At 40.7% G+C, this 21,721-nt stretch overlaps 1 protein-coding gene across 2 annotated transcripts in view; it reads right to left on the bottom strand.

Moving 5' to 3' along the window:
* LOC122889574 (histone PARylation factor 1) overlaps positions 1 to 20,417 on the bottom strand; it is a 35,920-nt gene extending 15,503 nt beyond the window's left edge. For both annotated transcript variants that reach the window (XM_044224840.1, XM_044224839.1), the window contains exons 1-4: positions 20,297 to 20,417; positions 16,701 to 16,860; positions 14,504 to 14,693; positions 12,619 to 12,717 (exon numbers count right to left, since the gene is read on the bottom strand). In XM_044224840.1, coding sequence (XP_044080775.1) covers positions 12,619 to 12,717; positions 14,504 to 14,693; positions 16,701 to 16,860; positions 20,297 to 20,344 — 497 coding nt within the window. In that variant the 5' untranslated portion in view covers positions 20,345 to 20,417. The remainder of the gene's footprint in view (positions 1 to 12,618; positions 12,718 to 14,503; positions 14,694 to 16,700; positions 16,861 to 20,296) is intronic.
* Between the last annotated feature and the right edge of the window lie 1,304 nt (positions 20,418 to 21,721).

Below are 21,721 nucleotides of genomic sequence, written 5' to 3' on the forward strand. Positions count from 1 at the left end.
TGTCTGCCTGCTTCTCTTCCTATTTGTGATCTCTCTCTCTCTCTCTGTTGAATAAATAAAAAATCTTTAAAAAAAAAACCTAAAAACTAAAAACAGAATTACCAAATGATCTAGTAATCACACTACTGGGTATTTACCCAAAGAACACTAGTTTGAAGGGATATATGCACCCCTATGTTTACTGCAGCATTATTTACAATAGCCAGATTATGGAAGTGGTCAAAGTGTCTATCAATAGAAAAATGGATTCTTTTATCTAAAAAAAATGTGGTACATATACACCATGGAATATTATTCAGCCCCCCCAAAAAGAATGAAATCCTTGCCAACAACATGGATGATCTAGAGAGTATAATGCTAAGTGAAGTAATAGAGAAAGACAAATACCCTGTGATTTCATTCATATATGGAATTTAAGAAACAAAAATGAACAAAAGGGTTAAAAAAAAAAGGACAAACCGCAAAAACCCAAATCCCTAAGTATAGAGAACAAGTGAATGGTCACTAGCAAAAGCAAAAGAAGCAGTCAACAAAACCAAAAGACAACGGACAGAATGGGAGAAGGTATTTGCAAACGACACATCAGATAAAGGGCTAGTATCCAAAATCCATAAAGAACTTATCAAACTCAACATCCAAAGAACAAATAATCCAATTAAGAAATAGGCAGAAGACATGAATAGACATTTCTCCAAAGAGGACATAAAAATGACCCACAGTGGGGTACCTGGGTTTCTCAGTGGGTTAAGTCTCTGTCTTCGACTCAGGTCATGATCTCAGGGTCCTGGGATCGAGCCCCACATCAGACTCTCTGCTCAGCAGGGAGCCTGTGTCCCCACCACCCTCTGCCTGCCTCTCTGCCTACTTGTGATCTGTCAAATAAATAAATAAAATCTTTTTTTTTTTAAAGATTTTATTCATTTATTTGACAGAGATCACAAGTAGGCAGAGAGGCAGGCAGAGAGAGGAGGAAGCAGGCTTCCCGCTGAGCAGAGAGCCCGACGCGGGGCTCGATCCCAGGATCCTGGGACCACGACCCGAGCCGAAGGCAGAGGCTCCAACCCACTGAGCCATCCAGGCGCCCCAATAAATAAAATCTTTAAAATAAATGACCAGGGGCACCGCGTGGCTCAGTGGGTTAAAGCCTCTGCCTTCGGCTCAGGTCACGATCTCAGGGTCTTGGGATCGAGCCCCACACTGGGTTCTCTGCTCAGTGGGGAGCCTGCTTCCTCCTCTCTCTCTCACTGCCTCTCTGCTTACTTGTGATCTCTCTCTGTCAAATAAATAAATAAAATCTTTTTAAAAAATGACCAACAGACACATGAAAATATGCTCCATATCACTCGGCATCAGGGAAATACAAATCAAAACCACAATGAGATATCTCACAGCAGTCAGAATGGTTAAAATTAACAAGTCAGGAAATGATGAGAATGAGGGGAGAAAAGGAACCCTCCTATACTGCTGGTGGGAATGCAAGCTGGTGCAGCCACTCTGGAAAACAGTATGGAGGTTCCTCAAAAAGTTGAAAATAGAACTAACCTATGATTCAGCAATTGCACTACTGGGTATTTACCTCAAAGATGCAAATGTAGTGAAAACAAAGAGGCACCTGCACCCCAATGTTTATAGCAGCAATGTCTGCAATAGCCAAACTACAGAAAGAACCCAGATGTTCATCGATAGATGAATGGATAAAGAAGATGTGGTGTACACACACACACACACACGTACATACAAACAATGGAATAGTATGTGGCCATCAAAAAATGAAATCTTGCCATTTCCAATGAGATGGATGGAACTAGAGGCTTCAAAAAAAAAAAAAGATTTTATTAATTTATTTGAGAGGGAGAAAGAGATAGAGTGAGAGGGGGGGAGAGAAAGCGCACACAAGCAGGGGGAGGGAGAAGCAGACTCCCTGCTGAGCAACATGGGGCTTGATCCCAGGACTCTGGGATCATGACCTAAGCCAAAGGCAGACACTTTTTTTTTTTTTTTTTTTTTTTAATTTATTTGAGAGAGAGACAGTGAGAAAGAGCATGAGCGAGGAGGTCAGAGGGAGAAGCAGACTCCCCATGGAGCTGGGCGCCTGATGCGGGGCTCCATCCCAGGACTCCGGGATCATGACCTGAGCCGAAGGCAGTCGTCCAACCAACTGAGCCACCCAGGCGTCCCATCCAAAGGCAGACACTTAACTGACTGGGCCACCCAGGTGCCCCTGGAACCAGAGGGTATTATGCTAAGAAAATAAGTCAATCAGAGAAAGACAATTATCACATAATCTCACTAATGTGTAGTTTAAGAAACAAAAGAGAGGATCATAGGGAAAGAGAAGAAAAAATGAAATAAGATGAAACCAGAGTGGGAGATGAACCACAAGAGACTCTTCATCATGGCAAACAAACTGAGGGCTGCTGGAGGGGAGGGGGACTGAGGGATGGGGTAACTGGGTGATGGACATTAAGGAGGGCATGTGATGTAATGAGCACTGGGTGTTCTGTAAGACTGATGAATCACTGACCTCTACCTCTGAAACCAATAATACATTATATGTTAATTTAAAAAATTATGAGTGCATATTACTAATAACTTTATTATAATCAATGGAATTTTACAAAACAAAAATAATCAAGAAAATTAAGTTTTAAAAAAAGTATTCAGGGGCACCTGGGTGGCTCAGTGGGTTAAGCCTCTGTCTGGCTCCGGTCACAATCCCGGGGTCCTGGGATGGAGCCCCACATCAGGCTCTCTGCTTAGCAGGGAGCCTGCTCCCCCCACCCTACTCATGATTTCTCTCTCTGTCAAATAAATAAATAAAATCTTTAAAAAAAAAGTACTCAAACTTATGTTTGAAAAATCATTTTCTACAGTAATAAATTCATATTACCCAAGACAGCAAGGTAGGGTAGCAGAAAATGTGGGGCAACAGGCAAAAGGAAAAAAGATTATTTAACAAGTTGACCCATGTACTGGCCCCATTTATTCTTTCACTATGTACCAAATGTTTTACATTGTATTTGGGTTTGCACAAGGTAAGCATTCAATAGATGAATGTTTACTCATTTCAAATGTTCACTTAAACTTAATTAAAATTATAGAAGTATAATTTGGGGCTACATTTATTTATTTAATAAGATTTTATTTATTTATTTGACAGAGATCACAAGTAGGCAGAGAGGCAGGCATAGAGAGAGGAAGGGAAGCAGGCTCCCTGCTGAGCAGAGAGCCCGACTCAGGGCTCGATCCCAGGAACCTGGGATCATGACCTGAGCCAAAGGCAGAGGCTCAACCCACCGAGCCACCTAGGTGCCCTGAGCTACATTTAGATACTCATAACATGTATTTTAAAAAGATATTCCTGAGTCCTACTCTAGATGTACTGAGGTGGCATCTCTAGAAGTAAGACCTGCAGAGTTCAAGGTAAAGTACTTTTAACCAATAACTCATGAGGTTCTGATATATAGGTCTGAAACCATTAACTAAATAGCAGTTATCAAAGAATGGTCTGGGGACCCTGAAACCTTGCAGGAGATCTGTGAGGTCAAAACTATTGCTACAATTATTTTAGAGGGAAAATAATGTGAAGAGAAAAAATTATTCTTAATTTTGTGATCCAAAGATAAGTATTTTATAGATCGTATGAAAATGGAATCACCCCATGTTACTCTTTTTTTGACCTCTTCACATAATGTATTAAACATCTTTCCAAATCAACAAATCAATAACCTGGTATTATAGTGTACTGATATTCCATATTTATTTACCTAATTTTCCCTATTGCTGGATAGAGGTGTTTTCTCCAGTTTTTTTTTTTTATATACATATATAATATATACACATATCTGTATACCTGTCCAAAATTTTTTTTTTCCCCAATTTATTTATTTTCAGAAAAACAGTATTCATTATTTTTTCACCACACCCAGTGCTCCATGCAAGCTGTGCCCTCTATAATACCCACCACCTGGTACCCCAACCTCCCACCCCCCCGCCACTTCAAACCCCTCAGACTGTTTTTCAGAGTCCATAGTCTCTCATGGTTCACCTCCCCTTCCAATTTACCCAAATTCCCTACTACTCTCTAACGCCCCTTGTCCTCCATGCTATTGGTTATGCTCCACAAATGAGTGAAACCATATGATAATTGACTCTCTCTGCTTGACTGATTTCACTCAGCATAATCTCTTCCAGTCCCGTCCATGTTGCTACAAAAGTTGGATATTCGTCCTTTCTGATGGAGGCATAATACTCCATAGTGTATATGGACCACATCTTCCTTATCCATTCATCCGTTGAAGGGCATCTTGGTTCTTTCCATAGTTTGGCGACTGTGGTCATTGCTGCTATAAACATTGGGGTACAAATGGCCCTTCTTTTCACGACATCTGTATCTTTGGGGTAAATACCCAGGAGTGCAATTGCAGGGTCGTAGGGAAGCTCTATTTTTAATTTCTTGAGGAATCTCCACACTGTTCTCCAAAGAGGCTGCACCAACTTGCATTCCCACCAACAGTGTAAGAGGGTTCCCCTTTCTCCACATCCTCTCCAACACATGTTGTTTCCTGTTTTGTTAATTTTGGCCATTCTAACTGGTGTAAGGTGATATCTCAATGTGGTTTTAATTTGAATCTCCCTGAGGGCTAATGATGATGAGCATTTTTTCATGTGTCTGATAGCCATTTGTATGTCTTGATTGGAGAAGTGTTCATATCTTCTGCCCATTTTTTGATGTGTTTGTCTGTTTCGTGTGGGTTGAGTTTGAGGAGTTCATTATAGATCCTGGATATCAACCTTTTGTCTGTACTGTCATTTGCAAATATCTTCTCCCATTCCGTGGGTTGCCTCTTTGTTTTTTTGACTGTTTCCTTTGCTGTGCAGAAGCTTTTGATTTTGATGAAGTCCCAGAAGTCTATTTTCGCTTTTGTTTCCTTTGCCTTTGGAGACGTATCTTGAAAGAAGTTGCTGTGGCTGATATCGAAGAGATTACTGCCTATGTTCTCCTCTAAGATTCTGATAGATTCCTGTCTCACGTTGAGGTCTTTTATCCATTTTGAGTTGATCTTTGTGTACGGTGTAAGAGAATGGTCGAGTTTCATTCTTCTACATATAGCTGTCCAGTTTTCCCAGCACCATTTATTGAAGAGACTGTCTTTTTTCCACTGTATATTTTTTCCTGTTTTGTCGAAGATTAATTGACCATAGAGTTGAGGGTCCATATCAGGGCTCTCTACTCTGTTCCACTGGTCTATGTGTCTGTTTTTATGCCAGTACCATGCTGTCTTGGTGATCACAGCTTTGTAATAAAGCTTGAAATCAGGTAAGGTGATGCCGCCAGCTTTATTTTTGTTTTTCAACGTTTCCTTAGCGATTCGGGGTCTCTTCTGATTCCATACAAATTTTTGGATTATTTGCTCCAGCTCTTTGAAGAATGCCGGTGGAATTTTGATCGGAATGGCATTAAAAGTATAGATTGCTCTAGGCAGTATAGACATTTTAACGATGTTTATTCTTCCGATCCAAGAGCATGGAATGGTCTTCCATCTTTTTGTGTCTTCTTCAATTTCTTTCATGAGTGTTCTATAGTTCCTCAAGTATAGATCCTTTACCTCTTTAGTTAGGTTTATTCCCAGGTATCTTATGGTTCTTGGTGCTATAGTAAATGGAATCGATTCTCTAATTTCCCTTTCTGTATTTTCCTTGTTAGTGTATAAGAAAGCCACTGATTTCTGCACATTGACTTTGTATCCTGCCACGCTGCTGAATTGCTGTATGAGTTCTAGTAGTTTGGGGGTGGAGTCTTTTGGGTTTTCCATATAAAGAATCATGTCATCTGCGAAGAGAGAGAGTTTGACTTCTTCATTACCAATTTGGATACCTTTTATTTCTCTCTGTTGTCTGATTGCTGTTGCTAGGACTTCTAATACTATGTTGAACAAGAGTGGTGAAAGTGGGCATCCTTGTCTTGTTCCTGATCTCAACGGGAAGGCTGCAAGCTTTTTCCCATTGAGGATGATATTTGCTGTGGGTCTTTCATAGATAGATTTGATGAGGTTCAGGAATGTTCCCTCTATCCCTATACTTTGAAGCGTTTTAATCAGGAACGGATGTTGGATTTTGTCAAATGCTTTTTCTGCATCAATTGAGAGGACCATGTGGTTCTTCTCTCTTCTCCTATTAATTTGTTGTATCACATTGATTGATTTACGAATGTTGAACCATCCTTGTAGCCCAGGGATGAATCCCACCTGATCATGGTGGATAATCTTTTTAATGTGTTGTTGGATCCTGTTGGCTAGGATCTTGTTGAGAATCTTAGCATCCATATTCATCAGTGATATTGGTCTGAAATTCTCCTTTTTGGTATGGTCCTTGCCTGGTTTGGGGATCAGGGTAATGCTGGCTTCATAGAAAGAGTCTGGAAGTTTTCCTTCTGCTTCAATTTTTTGAAACAGCTTCAGGAGAATAGGTGTTATTTCTTCTTGGAAGGTTTGGTAGAATTCCCCAGGGAATCCGTCAGGTCCTGGGCTCTTGTTTTTTGGGAGATTTTTGATCACTGCTTCAATCTCGTTATTAGATATCGGTCTATTCAGGTTGTCGATTTCTTCCTGGTTCAATTTTAGTAGTTTATATTTTTCCAGGAATGCATCCATTTCATCAAGGTTGCTAAGCTTATTGGCATATAACTGTTCGTAGTAACTTCTGATGATTGTTTCTACTTCCTTGGTGTTAGTTGTGATCTCTCCCCTTTCATTCATAATTTTATGAATTTGGGATTTCTCTCTTTTCTTTTGGATTAGTGTAGCCAGTGGCTTATCGATCTTATTGATTCTTTCAAAAAACCAGCTTCTAGTTTCATTGATACGTTCTACTGTATCTCTGGTTTCTCCCTCATTGATCTCAGCTCTAATCTTGATGATTTCCCTTCTTATGTGTGGAGTTGGTTTGATTTGTTGTTGATCCTCCAGTTCTTTAAGGTGTAGAGACAGCTGGTGTGTTCTGGATTTTTCAATTTTTTTGAGCAAGGCTTGGATGGCTATATATTTTCCCCTTAGGACCGCCTTTGCTGTATCCCATAGGTTTTGGACCGAAGTGTCTTCATTCTCATTGGTTTCCATGAATTGTTTCAGTTCTTCTTTGATCTCCTGGTTGATCCAAGCATTCTTAAGCAAGGTGGTCTTTAGCTTCCAGGTGTTTGAGTTCCTTCGGAACTTTTCCTTGTGATTGAGCTCCAGTTTCAAAGCATTGTGATCTGAGAATATGCAGGGAATAATCTCAGTCTTTTGGTATCGGCTGAGTCCTGATTTGTGACCCAGTATGTGGTCTATTCTGGAGAAGGTTCCGTGTGCACTTGAGAAGAATGAGTATTCTGCTGTTTTAGGGTGGAATGTTCTGTATATATCTATGAGGTCCATCTGGTCCAATGTGTCGTTCAATGCTCTTGTTTCTTTATTGATTTTCTGCTTCGATGATCTGTCTAATTCTGAAAGAGGCGTGTTAAGATCGCCTACGATTAGTGTATTCATATCAATATGACTCTTTATCTTGATTAACAGTTTTCTTAAGTAATTGGCTGCTCCCATATTGGGAGCATAGATATTTACAATTGTTAGATCATCTTGGTGGATAGTCCCTTTAAGGATTATGTAGTGTCCTTCTGTATCTCTGACTACAGTCTTTAGTTTGAAGTCTAATTTATCTGATATGAGAATCGCTACCCCAGCCTTCTTTTGAGTCCCATTGGCATGAAAGATGCTTCTCCACCCCTTCACTTTCAGTCTGCGTGTATCTTTAGGTTCAAAATGGGTCTCTTGTAGACAGCATATGGATGGGTCCTGTCGTTTTATCCAATCTGCAACCCTGTGCCGTTTTATGGGTGCATTGAGGCCATTCACATTGAGAGTGATTATTGATAGATACGTTTTTATTGACATCGAGTTACCTTTGAAGTCTTTCTTTCTGTAGACTGTCTCTATATTTCTGTTCAATGCTATTCTTGGGATTTTTCCTCTTTTATAGAACCCCCCTTAATATTTCCTGCAGTATCGGCTTGGTGGTTGCATAGTCTTTTAAGTCTTGCCGGTCTTGGAAACTCTTTATCTCTCCATCCATTTTGAATGTCAGTCTTGCTGGATAAAGTATTCTTGGCTGCATGTTCTTCTCATTTAGTGCCCTGAATATATCTTGCCAGCCTCTTCTGGCTTGCCAGGTCTCTGTGGACAGGTCTGACGTTATTCTGATGGGCTTCCCTCTGTAAGTAAGGAGCCTCTTTGCCCTGGCAGCTTTCAAGAGATTATACCTACAATTATAATTTCTCAATTTGACTATCAGGTGTCGTGATGTTTTTTTGGAGTGTATAATCTTGGGTGGAGACCGTTCAGCCTCTAGTACATGAACGCTGGTTTCATTCGCGAGATGCGGAAAGTTTTCATGAAGGACTTGTTCCACGACATCTTCTAGACTTCTTTCTTTCTCCTCCCCTTCAGGAATTCCAATAATTCTGACGTTGGAACGCTTCATGGCATCACTTATTTCCCTAATTCTGCTTTCGTGGGATCTAAGCTGTTTGTTCCAGGCTTCCTCCTGATCCTTTCTCTCTATCTGTTTGTCTTCCAGATCACTAATTCTATCTTCTGTCTCAGTTACCCTAGCTTTGAGAGAGTTTAGATTGGATTGGAACTCATTGAGAGCATTGTGGACCTCCTCCCTGGTAGCTTTAAGCTCCGCCCTAACATTGTGAACATCCTGTCTGGTCGCTTTCAGTTCGGCTCTAATCAATTCTGTTTGGTCATCCATGGCTTTCTCCAACCTAGCTATTGCCTGGATAATTGTTAGCCTGAATTCTCTTTCCGACATATTGTCTATGTTGATAGCCGTTAGCTCTGTTGCGGAAGGTCCATCCTCTGTATTTTTCTTCTGTTGGGCATTCCTCCTCCTAGTCATTTTGGTGGGAGAAGACTGAACAGATGTAGCTGGATGTATCAACTCTGGTGCAGTCAAGGTGCACCCTGGAACACTTCCTGATCTCCGTCTCAGAAGCCTCAGTCTGGGTGCAGAAGCTGAATAAATTCCCCCTTGGATGCTGGCAGTGCAGGTTCCAAGTTAAAGACCCTGGGGGCGCAGGATCTTTTGCTCGTCCCCAAAGCCAAGGCAGTGGCGGCTGTCTGGGAGCTCCTGACCGCCAGAGAGGTTCCAAGCAGCGATCGCACCCTGAGATTTTGCCGCTGGCCGGGGCTGGGAGTGCCCGGCTTGCGCGCACCTCTTTTCAGAGGCGGCTGTGGGTCGGGCGCGCGTCTGGGGCACTGAGAACGGGGCGCTGGTCCGTAAGCCGCAGGCTGGGCTTTTGCGCGCCTCTGTCCGGGGAAGAGTTTCGCGGGCGCGAGGCTTAGACTTTGAAACAATGGCCCGGGTCAAGAAGCGCCCCAGGGCCTTAGAAACCCAGGAGAGCTGGAGCGACGTGCACGCGCATCTCAAGCTTTGTGGTAGGGCTAGCGCGCGTTCTGCAGACCGGCTCCCATCCCCTCACAGGAGCCGGAACCCCGCGCTCTGGGGCACGCTGGCGGCTTAGGGACCAGGAGCCGGTTTCTCCGCCGCACTCTCTCTGCCTCCGCGCCGGGGAGGCCGTCTGGGACCGGGGACTCAAGCCCCTGTCCCTAGCCGCCCCGATTCCCACAGTTTGCCCCCGCGATCCTTTGCTCTTTTGGAGTGCTTTCAACCAGTCTCCGAGTTAATGCTGGTCCCCAGACGCAGGGCACTCTCGCTCGTATCGGGGTATTACTTTTGCACCGGTCGCCTCTGGTGGCTCCCTCCCCCTTTTGTTTATCTTCCGATATCAGTCCGCTGTTCCCATTCCGCTTTACCTGCTCACTGGCGTCTTCTGCCCCTGTAGAGATCCAGACGTGTATAATTCTGATCTCAGGCTGATTTCATGGGTGATCAGAGTTCTTTGGTAGGTAATCAGCTCACTTTGGGGTACCAGCTGAAAAGACGCCTCTTCCTAGTACCCCGCCATCTTGTCCCCCCTAATAGCTATCCTGTCCAAAATTTTTTACATGAATAACTAGGGGCGCCTGGGTGGCTCAGTTGATTAAGCTACTAACTCTTGATTTTGGCTCAGGTCATGATCTCAGGGTTGTGGGATCAGGCCCCGAATCAGGGTCCGTGCTCAGCATGGAGTCTGCTTGTCCTCTCCCTCTGCTCCTCCCTGACTTCTACACATGCTCTCTCTCCCTCTCTCTCTCAAATAAGTAAACAAACAAACAAAATCTTAAAAAAGAGAGAGAGAAACAGCTAGCTAGAAATGGAATTGCTAACTTAAGGGTATAAATGTTTACTGAGCTCAGTACCTGGTAATGTTAATTATTTGTCAAAAAATCTTTTTTTTTTTTTTTTTAAGATTTTGTTTATTTATCTGACACAGAGAGAGCACAAGCAGGGGGAGCAGCAGGCAGAGGGAGAGAGAGAAGTAGGCTCCCAATGGAGCAGGGGGCCTGACTCGGGGCTCTATCCCAGGATCCCGAGATCATGACCTGAGCCTAAGGCAGATGGTTAACTGAGTCCAGGCACTCCTTTCTTTGACCATTATTAAATTTTGCACAAAGAGAACTAGTTTCTCTGGGCATAAAAGTAAATTGTTTATTACAAGTGGTTTTCCTTAAAAGGACAAATGGTCTTCCTTACAAAGGTTCCTTCCTTAAAAAGATCTTCCTTACTCAGGTTGAGACAGAAATAAGCTAAGCGCTCTGATTAGTTCACTTAAGTAAACAAGGAAATAACATTAGGTACTCAAATACTTCCTGGTCTTCACCTAAATTATAAGTTAATCACCAATTTTTTTTTCTTTCTGCTAAAAAAGTGAAACAAAACAGAACAAAAACCCAGAACAGTCTTAGATTATGTTAGACAACCACTCTATCTTTCTTTTTTAAAAAGATTTTTAGTAAGACTAACAGACTAATGAAAAATTAGGCATTTTTCCATATCTAAGTATTTGTTGAGTGAATAAATTATTTATGGAGCATCTATGAAAGGGCAGGTGCATGGGGAAAAGTCTCTCTGCCCTCACAGAACTTGTATGTTAATGCAAGAGACAGAAAATATGCAAGTAAACAACTATAGTTTCTAATAAAGAGACCACCAATTTAAACTGAATCAATCTAAATAGCCTAAAAGAATATATAAATAAGAAGAAACATTTTATAAAAAACTCAGAGGCATCAGGAGATAAAAAACAACTCTTTTTGGACATCTACCAACAACTCCTCTTTTAGATACATCAGTAGGTATGTAGCAGTCTAGACGGAGCACTGGCTTAGTTTAAATTCTATTCACTGCAAATTTGCACTATTAAGTCATAGAGAATACAGGACTTTTAAAAATAGGGTATTAGGGGTGCCTGGTGACTCAGTCGTTAAGCGTCTGCCTTCAGCTCAGGTCACAATGCCAGGGTCCTGGGATCAAGCCCCACGCCAGGCTGCCTGCTCCATGGGAAGCCTGCTTCTCCCTCTCCCACTTCCCCCTGCTTGTGTTCCCTCTCTCACTGTGTCTCTGTCAAATAAATAAATAAAAAATTTTAAAATAAATAAATAGGGGATTAAAAGAGGTCACAGAAAGCATGATCTACTAATGTTTACATTGACAAAGATGGCTTTCTTCATTTTATTACAATGTGAATTGCCCAGCTGCAGGGAGATGGCTTCAAATCACTTCTGTGGCTAGTAGAGTGTGAACCAGCTCACGAGGCTCCATTCTGAATCCCTTTCACATTAGAGCTGCTCCATTTCCCAGACTACTCTTTAGCTCAAGCTCCACGTGGGGCTTAGCTTTTCTCAAACAGAAATAACTCCCTGGAAACTGAAAGGCAGGAAGGGTACTAGGTGGAGAGGGTGTCTGTTTCTACCAGTGAGTCCAGTTAGAGGCCTCTGATGCTCTATTTAACAGGTGCAGCTGCGATGTCAGTGCCAGATCCTTAGCTTCCATCATAGCTGAGACACAGAGGCAGGGCATCCCTTTTACTACTAAAGGTTAAGTCAAAGACGATGTGGTCCTAGGGCCACTGATGATCTGATTGCCCCAGCTTCTTGATGGTGGCAGAGTGAGCCAGTGCTGCCCCACCTGGCACCCCGAGACTCATCTCCATTGGCCCTTCCAAGAATTTCATGAGCACCTGACTTTTTTTAAAAATTCTCAGATGGTCAACATATAGTGTTATGTTAGTTTCAGGTGCACAATATATTGAGCGATTCAACAATTTATAAGCACCTGCTTTCGCCATATTAAATCTTTGTCAGAACTGTACACAATGGGTTCTTATAATAGACTCTTAATGATGGTATTTAAAATGTCTAAAAAATCTTTTGGTTTTGCTATGGGACTAATGAAGTCAAGATTAAGTAATATTTTCCCTAAATAAAATAATTAGTTATAAAAGAGGGTTTTTTTTTTTTTTTTGTGAAAAGTAGCAGAAGTGTGGGTAAGAATACTGCAAGTCATGGACATGATCTTTAGAAATGTAAAATTTTAGAGTTACCTCAATGTCCCTCAGTGGTGACTGATATAGTAGTATAAAAACTGCAAACAAATCTTATAAATAGGAGGGAGATTGAAATATTTTCTTACTTGACTGCGGCAAACACATTATCTCCATTTTGAACAATAGTGCAGTTTTTCTTTGCTTCATTTGTACCAACATATACAGGAAGTTCATCAGGAGAATCCCTGTTTAAGCAAAAGAGATTAAAAATTTAGCTGCCCATGATTTATCAGGCAAATATAATTTCAGGCCTATAGACAACAATTTATGTATGCAGGTTTTTAAGAAACTGGAACAAATTTGCCAGGTTCCTAGGAGACTTAGAGTTTAAGTTTCTTAGGAATATCTACAACAAATCTTACTTATAGAAGAGATCCTAAAATTAAAATTCTTAGTCCTAGTTACCTATATACCTAAATACAAAGAAAGGGAGAATAAGGCCTGTCAAAAGGAGGGAAAATTATATGCAATCCTCTCTACCCGTTTTATAGTCTATGAAAAAAATGGTGGGAAAAACAAAAAGAAACAGGATTGTAAAATGTGAGAGGTGAAAGGATAAAATTTACACACACACACACACACACACACGCGCGCGCGCGCGCGACACTGAGTCCTTTTATTTTACAATCAAGGAAACACTGGAGAGACAAAACGACTCAGCCTAAGTCCTAGTAAGTTAATGGCAAAGCAAAAAGCAGAATTCATATAACTCAATCCTCAGCCTTGTGTGCATTCTGTAGTACCACAATCCTTTTCTTTTTTTTTTTTAAGATTTCATTTATTTGAGAGAGGGAGAGAGCATGAGAGGGGAGAAGGTCAGAGAGAGAAGTAGACTCCCAGCTGAGCAGGGAGCCCAATGTGGGGCTTGATTCCGGGACTCTGGAATCATGACCTACGCCAAAGACAGTTGCTTAACCAACTCAGTCACCCAGGCACCCCACAATGCTTTTCAATAGGCATGTTTCTTCTACTTCATCTATTATCCTACAGTTAATCTTTAAATAACAGCATCTCTAGTGGTATAAGTGGACAAGGTATTTTATCTCTCAAGCTACTTCTACTTCTTAACATTCCAAGCACTTGCATGTATATCCACTTAATCCTTTTTTTTTTCTTTTCGGTGAGAGAGAGCGAGCAGAAGCAAGGGGAGCGGCAGGCAGAGGGAAAGGGAGAAGCAGACTCTCTGCTGAGCAGGGAGTCCGATGCGGGAGTTGATCCATCCTGGGATCATGATCTGACCCGAAGGCTGATGTTTAACCAACTGAGCCATGCAGGCAACCCCCATTTAATCTTAATATTCCTACTAGGTAGATATAATTATTATCCTCATTTTTACAAGAGGAAACTGAGTCACAGAAAGTCACAATAACTAAAGGTGACTGGCATATAGTCTGTCAGATAATAGAACCAGTCTGACTCCAAAGCACATTCTTAATTCTTACAGCCCCTGGAAGCATATAGCTAATTTAAGTCACGGCAATTCTCTAAATTATCTTCCTTGGGCTAAAAAGAGTGCTCCTAGACCCAAAAAGTAAAGAAAATTTATAACCACAAAGGAAACACCAGTGAGGTTAAACCTAAAGAGTTCACTCATCCTAGGGTAGGTTAGAATGGCAATATCAAGAACACCAGATGCCTATGTATCTACCAATCAGAGGGAAATATATTCTCCATCTTGGGTGAGTCCAGCTTATGTCTATTTATACTCATTAGAAGGCCCAGTAGCTGCATTTTATTTTATTTTTTTTTTTAAAGATTTTATTTATTTATTTGAGGGAGAATGAGTGAGAGAGAGCATGAGAAAGGAGGAGGTCAGAGGGAGAAGCAGACTCCCCAAGGAGCTGGGAGCCCGATGCGGGACTCGATCCTGGAAGTCCAGGATCATGACCTGTGCCAAAGGCAGTCGCTCAACCAACTGAGCCACACAGGCGCCCCCAGGAGCTGCATTTTAGAGAAGAAAAGATTCTTTACCTGAAATACCCCATGTGGAATTGAGTTTTATTATCTCCAATAACAATGGTCTGGAACTCAGGAGGATCATAGTAAAATCTCCAGTGAAGGTTAAAATTCAGGCTTGATGATTTTTTCTTCATTTTATGTTTTCCGGCAAGGATATCATAAGGACCCACTAATCGAAGTCCAAGGCTTGTGGAAAGTGAATCTATAAATTAAGTTTATGTAGACAATAACTTTCTGAAGGCAGATAGGAAATCATGTCTTTTATTTGTAAACTACTTCTAAGCAATTTTCTTAAAAACAAAAAACACAAAACTTGCAAGCTTCGGTTACATTTGAAGACATTAGTTATAAATACTCAATGAAAAATCAGAGCAATGAAAATGTGGCACTTACACTTAAGATTTTCTCTTAAATTTACCACTGATTACATTTCAAACATACTGCTGTTTCTTATTTTGGCCAAAGCAAAAACGGTTTTGTATTCTCATGGGCTTTTTAGAGCTTAGAACACTTACCTTATCTCATTACTATGTTGTTGTTAGCCTCAAATATTTGTAGCACACCCATATTAAGGGAGAGACAAGATAGACAGTAAGTGAATGTGCACTAAGGAGGGTAAACAGTTAATGTGTTTAATGAAAACATTTCCATTCCCTTCCCTCTACCTCAGCTAACTATCACTCTCAATTCCTTTGTCTCTGGCCAACCCTAACCCTAGATGATTCCATCTTCTTTCTCCCTCCACAGATCACAAAGGGAGACTGCTAAATAAAACTAGAATTATGGAATGTAAACTTCAAACATATGTGTTCAAAATATGCTTTTATAGCATCAGGTGGGCCCTTGTTGCTTCTTTAAGAGAGAATAAGCACTCAGGCAGGACCTGGATATGTAAGAAGATAGGGATGGAGAGAGGAAGAAAATTCTGACCAGGCAACATGAATAAAAGCCTAGAAACAGTTTATTTAGAAGGGGGAAAAACAGTTCAGCTTAGTTGGGAGCTTAAGATAGCATACACTAATTTTCAAAGCAACAAAAACACTAAAATCACCCATCTTGTTAGCCTATAGAGATAACAAGGTTATTAGTCTGGTATACAATAACAATGTTTTCCTGCCTGTATGACTATATATAGAGTTATTTCAAAGGAAATCATGCTGTTTTGTGGTGTTTTTATTGTTTTCCATTCTTTCTTCACTCAAATTTTCTGATTATTTTTCCATGTTATTAAATATTTTTTCATAATTTTTAATGGCTGCACGATAGTCCACTGACAGACATTTACTGCTTGTTATTTTTTTATTCTTCTAAACAGTGCTTCAGTGAATATCTTTACTAATATATGACTTTTTGGTTTGTTTTTGTTTTAAGTAGGCTCCACACCCAGTGTGGGGCCAACAGAGGGCCTGGGAACTGATGACCCTGAGACCAAGACCTGAGCCAAAATCAAAAGTTGGATGTTTAACCAACTGAGCCACCCCGGCACCCCTTTGCTAATACATGTTTGCGCAGTCATGAATATTTTTAGAAAAGTTGCTGCACGGTTTAAGTGTTCTGCTATATGCCAAAATTCACCGTTATCTACTAATCCACATTTCCACCAGTAGCATATGGGAGTACCTCTCTCCCATCTGTGAAAACATGTAAAAAGTATTTTTGTCACAACTATTACCGATTCTTTGTGCATCCTTTCAGAGATAGCATAAGGACACATAAGGTACATAAGAATATGTGTGTCCTTGACTTTTTAAAAAATACAAATATTTCTCACTTGAAATATTTTAGGCACCATACCTTATCATTACCTAAAATCCACCTTGTTCTTTTAAAACTATGAATATCCACTGATAGATGTGTTAATGATGGGCTTTAGACCATTTCCCATTTTTGTTTCAATAAATATCACTAAACATGATTTTTAGTTCACCTAATCCTGAAGTTCCTAGAACTAGAACTGCTAAGTCATACTAAAATTCCTGCAACGTATCAAAGCACTTGTTTTCTTTCAAACCCTCATCAAAGTGCACTGTGAAATTATTTACCTTTGCCAGTGTAACAGGAGATAGTCACATATTATCACAGCATTATTTTATATCTCGCTTAGAAACATGTTTGAAAAGTTCCTTTTCTGTGAACTTAGATCCTTGGTGCAGTTTCCTACTGTCTTTTCCACTGGTAGAAGCAGGAGAATGATTCTGGAGCAACTCACCAGCTGGGTTTTCAGGATCAAGTTCTTCACAGAACTTCCAGAAGTGATAGAAGTCTTCAGGCAAAGAAAGCTTATAATGATTTTCTATTTCTTTCCGAAGATCACTGGAGACATCAGCTTCACAGGATTTACTTTTCTTCACATCAACTGTTTTTTCACACTGAAAATCAGCATACAAAACTTTGTTCCTCCAAAAATAACAATACTGCTCATTTTTGTTCACCCAACTCTGAAAAGCATGTTTTCCTTTCAACTCTATGAATGGTATTTCTGAACAGAATTTAGGGATTCTTTTGGGCAAAGGAAAACAGTATAATATATAGTGATCAAGAAGGATGCACACAGCAAGTCTTTAAATATATTTCTCTAAGATAATGGAAACAGAAAAGAAAAAATATAAAAGAAAAAGTAAAGGGCAGGATGAATAAGAAATAGGAAGGTTTTGCCTTCTTTGGGTAAATAGTCATTATGCTTTTTGTTTAAATAGATTCAATGATCACAACAGAAGCCAACTGTCAGAAATAACTGGATAATAGTGGATTTACCAGCTAAAACTATTATTTCAGAAAAAGCCTTTTAATGTCAGAACTATGTTATAAAACTCAATCTCTAATATCTCTGCAATATGTTCATTGCGTAAGTACACTAGGTTTTATAATGCCTATTTGACAAATGTCTGTAAAGATAAAATGCATCAGCATTTTATGACATGGGTGGCTCAGTCAGTTAAACAACTGCCTTTGGCTTGGGTCATGATCCCATCCTAGAATGGAATCCTGAATGGGGCTCCCTGCTCAGCAGGGGGGTCTGCTTCTTCCTTTCCCTCTGTTCCTTCTCTCTATCCCTCTTGCTCTAAAATAAATAAATAAATAAAACCTTAAAAAAAAAAAGGAGAAAATTCTGAGTTAGAGGTTACATATCTTTAGTTTTGTAAATGGCAAAGTTCCTCTTAGATCCTTTCTTTTTGGACTAAATTCTTTTGGACTAAATTCCTTTCTTTTTATTCTTCCTTTCCACCTCTATTAGTGCTTCTCAACAGGAGTGATTTTGCCTCCCAGGGGCACATGTAGTAATGTCAGGACTTTTTAGCTCTCGTAGATTTAGTAGGAGAGGGAGCTGACATTTAGCAGAGGCCAGGGACGCTGCTAAGCATTCTGCAATGCACAGGGTTAGCTCCCTGAACAAACACTTAAATGGGCCCAAAATGTCCAGTGTGAGGCTGAAAAATTTTTAGATATTTCTCATTCATATTTATATTCTTCCATTCTCCCAGTAAGCTCAAGTTTACTGATGTTACTTTATGTATCAAAGTCTACACAATATATTTATGATTTAGATGGCATACAAGAATGTTCTTGATAGCACTCTTTCTAAGAGCAGAAAAGAGAACAAATGAAAATGCCTATTGACAAGAGGATAAAAAGTTACAGGATTTCAAACAATGGGATATTCCTCTTAGTGAAAAGGAAAACAGCCACACGCAACAATATAGATCAGTCTTAATAATATAATGTTGAATGAAGGAAAAAAGTTTATATGCAGCACAATAGCCTTCTTAAATTCAAAAACAAAAAATAAATACTGTTTGTGATAAAGCTATAAAAAGAAGGCAAGGGAAAACATGAGGATGGTAGCTACATAAATGGAGGTGACAGAAAGTTAGGCAGAAAAGATAGTGAGCAACACTTGTAGAGCTAGTGTCAGGGTTTCAGTTCTGGGGTAGGGCAATGGGTTCACAGGTGTTTCTTATATTATTAAATAAGGTAAAAGAGGACCATGCATTGACAAATAACAGTTTATTGTGCCAAGGATTTTAATGTGTCTGAGGTCATAAAAAAATTAAACAAAAAGGCTGTTGAAATATGGATCCAAAAATGCATGCTGATAATAAGTAACAGTAAAAATGGTAAGTAATAAGTAATACTAAATAATACTTATTATGCACTTACCATGTGGCAGGTCACTGTTCTAATCACTTTCTGTGAATTAACTCATAACCCTCTTAAGAGTTAGATACTATTATCCACATTTTACCATGAGAAAACTTAAGTAAGTTTCCTAAGTCCCTAACCCATAAGTGGAGCAGTTAAACCCAGGTGGGCTGGCTCCAAAGCACAGATTTATCCACTTTATGCTACTTCTCCAGTTACATACACAACAGCAGGAATGTATCAAATGCTGACCTATTCTCCTTTGTTTTTACAGCAGTCTTTGGTTAAGCTTTCAAAGACTCGTTCAAACCTAAGATGTTAGAAAGAAAAGCCTTATACTACCTTGCTGAAAGGCAGTTTTTCCTAATGGTTAGGCTGCCTGGGTTGACTCTTGACCTTCCTGCTTTCCAGCTGTCACCTTAGGGAAGTTACTTAACCTGTGCCTTATTTTCTCATCTACAAAAAGGGCATGTAGTACCTATATCACAGGGTTGTTAGGAAGAATAAGTAGCTTGTAAAAATACACAGAATAGTCATAGCACATAATATTTAAGCGCTAGCTATTATTGTTAGCTGTGGTCTCTATAGACTCATTTTCATCTCTGATATTTTATTTCTAATACAATCACTCAGTCAAAGCAGTTTATACCACCTTCAATTGGAAATAAAGATTTTTTTCAGCTTTGTCTTAACTCACACATGATTTCAGCATCCTCAAATCCCCAGTAACTAGAATTTAGGGCACCTGTCCCCTTCAGAGGCTACATTCATCCTTCACTCTTTATCTAGAAAGCATGACCCAATATAAGCAATGCCCAGAACTAAGGTCCTCTAGCAGATAATTAAGCTAACACTGTCCTGCTCTACCAGTTTATAATACAGAGTAACTCTGAAAACTGTCCTTATCACAAGGACACTTTTCTCCTGCCTGCCTCTCCTAAGAGTACAGCAGTATTTGCAGAACTTCTGAAATCGTATAAAAGTATGAGAATGTGCAAATACTTTATGCCCCCCCATCATTAGTGAGTGCCTTTACGATCAGGTCCCTCTTTCCCATCTCTGAGTGCAGGCCCAACTCCGCTGTACCCAAACATCCTCTACATTTATTTCCATTTCTTATCCCTTATTTCTCTTTTCTTCCTTCAAGGGTCATGTGCAACTTGAATTGCCCTTAAAAGATTTCCTTAGCAACCCCCTGGGACTTAGATCCTACTTCAGTGTTTCCACAGCACTTTTGCAACAACAGCGTTACAATGCCAAACAAAACATTCGCAGTAAAATATATATTTACTCTGCCCAACTTCCGCAGGCTGGGGGCTGTACATGGGGCAGTGGCGGCACCAAGCATCTAGAAACCGCGGCGCCCGTCACAGAGCCTGGCGTATAATTGGTTTCTAATCAATTTGTTGCTGATTGAACCAATGAGCCATTGGTTGTCTTAATCGGCTTCCCCAGGAACCCCACCAGAAGGAGGGCAGAAAATGAAAATTTCAAAGTTCTTTGCTCCAAACCCTAGCATAGCAGAAAACAGCGCCCGGCGCAGACCACCGTTCCTGCACACACAGCAGCGACTCAGTGATTACTGGATAAGTGCAACGTGCTGTCCCTTGCTGCCTTATCACCCAAACGGCCTTGAGGATCCCACACATCCTCTGTTAGCGGTACCTGCTGCCCCTCCCCGCCGGGCCTGCGTTTCCCGCCACCGCCGGCCATTCTGTAGCTGCAGCGCCAGCAGAATCCCGCGTCCCGCTATTACTTCCGATAGCCGCCGACTGCTTCCGGTTCAAGAGACTCCCGTCTTGAATCCTGCGCAGCGGCGGCCGTGCAAGTTGAACGGAAAGGCTCCGCCCGAGCCCTGCCCCGCAGGGTCGGAGGAGGGGCCGGCCGAAGCTCCGCCCACTCGCGCCGGGGGGCGTAAGGGCACTGCTGCAGGCGCGCATTCTGGCTGTCCCCAGGCGCAGGCTACCGTCTCGCCGGCTAACGCCGGGGATGCTCCGGAGACCCCAGAGTCCCAAATTTGGATCCGTTAAGATGGTCCGGCCTTCCTTCTCAGGTGTTTAATAGTGGCAAGGCTGGACGTCTGGTAGTGCTCTCACCCCGAACTCTCCTTTTCCCTTACTTGTATATATTTAAAAGATTAATCGTTGTGTTCCTCTTTTCCATCTCTCTCTCCCTCCTCCACTATATTGTTATTAAAGGACACTAATTCATCCTTAATTATCTCTCAGAAGGAAATCAGTTTCTCTCATTGTTTTTTGGGGAGTCAGGTTACAGTTTGGATGGCGTTTTCCACACCAGAACCATCAACATCAGCATTCTGAGGAGAGCTTGTTAAAAATTCGGAATCTTGGGCCCTATTCAGACTTACTGAATCAGAATCCGCATTATAAGCAAGATCTCCTATATGCACATCAAAGTTCCAGAGGCAGTGCATTCAAATGAGCTCCTGGGGTCTCCTTCGCTACCATCCTGGAAGGTCCTCTGCTTCATTCCTGAGATCCTCTATTTCCCGAATCTGTATCTTCCCTTTTCTTGATTTTATGCGATCATTTTGTAGAAAATACCTTCCAAGAGCTTCTTGAGCAATGTTACAGGCCGGTGTCTTCTTTTTTCCCCTTTCATTAGAACTTGCATGTCTGTAACTGTCTTTATTCTGACAATATAGAATTCTCCTTTGAAAATAATTTTTTAAAATTTTTTATTTTTAAAAGATTTTATTTATTTATTTGACAGGGAGAGAGAGATCACGAGTAGGCAGAGAGGCAGGCAAAGAGAGAGGGGGCAGCAGGCTCCCCGCTGAGCAGAGAGCCCGATGCGGGGCTTGATCCCAGGACCTTGAGATCACGACCTGAGATGAAGGCAGAGGCTTAACCCACTGAGCCACCCAGGCGCCCCTAAAAATATTTTTAATATTTTAAAATTTAATATTTTATTTATAAGTATTTAATATTTTAAATTATAATTATAATTAGAAATATATAAATTATAAATAAATTATAAATATTTAATATAAATATTTAATATTTTAAAATTTTTAATCAGAATGTTAGAGGTTTTGCTTCACAGTGTTTTAGCTTTCAGTATTGCCAC

Source organism: Neovison vison, chromosome 11, assembly GCF_020171115.1.
Source record: "Neovison vison isolate M4711 chromosome 11, ASM_NN_V1, whole genome shotgun sequence".
NCBI classification, from domain to species: Eukaryota; Metazoa; Chordata; class Mammalia; order Carnivora; family Mustelidae; genus Neogale; species Neogale vison.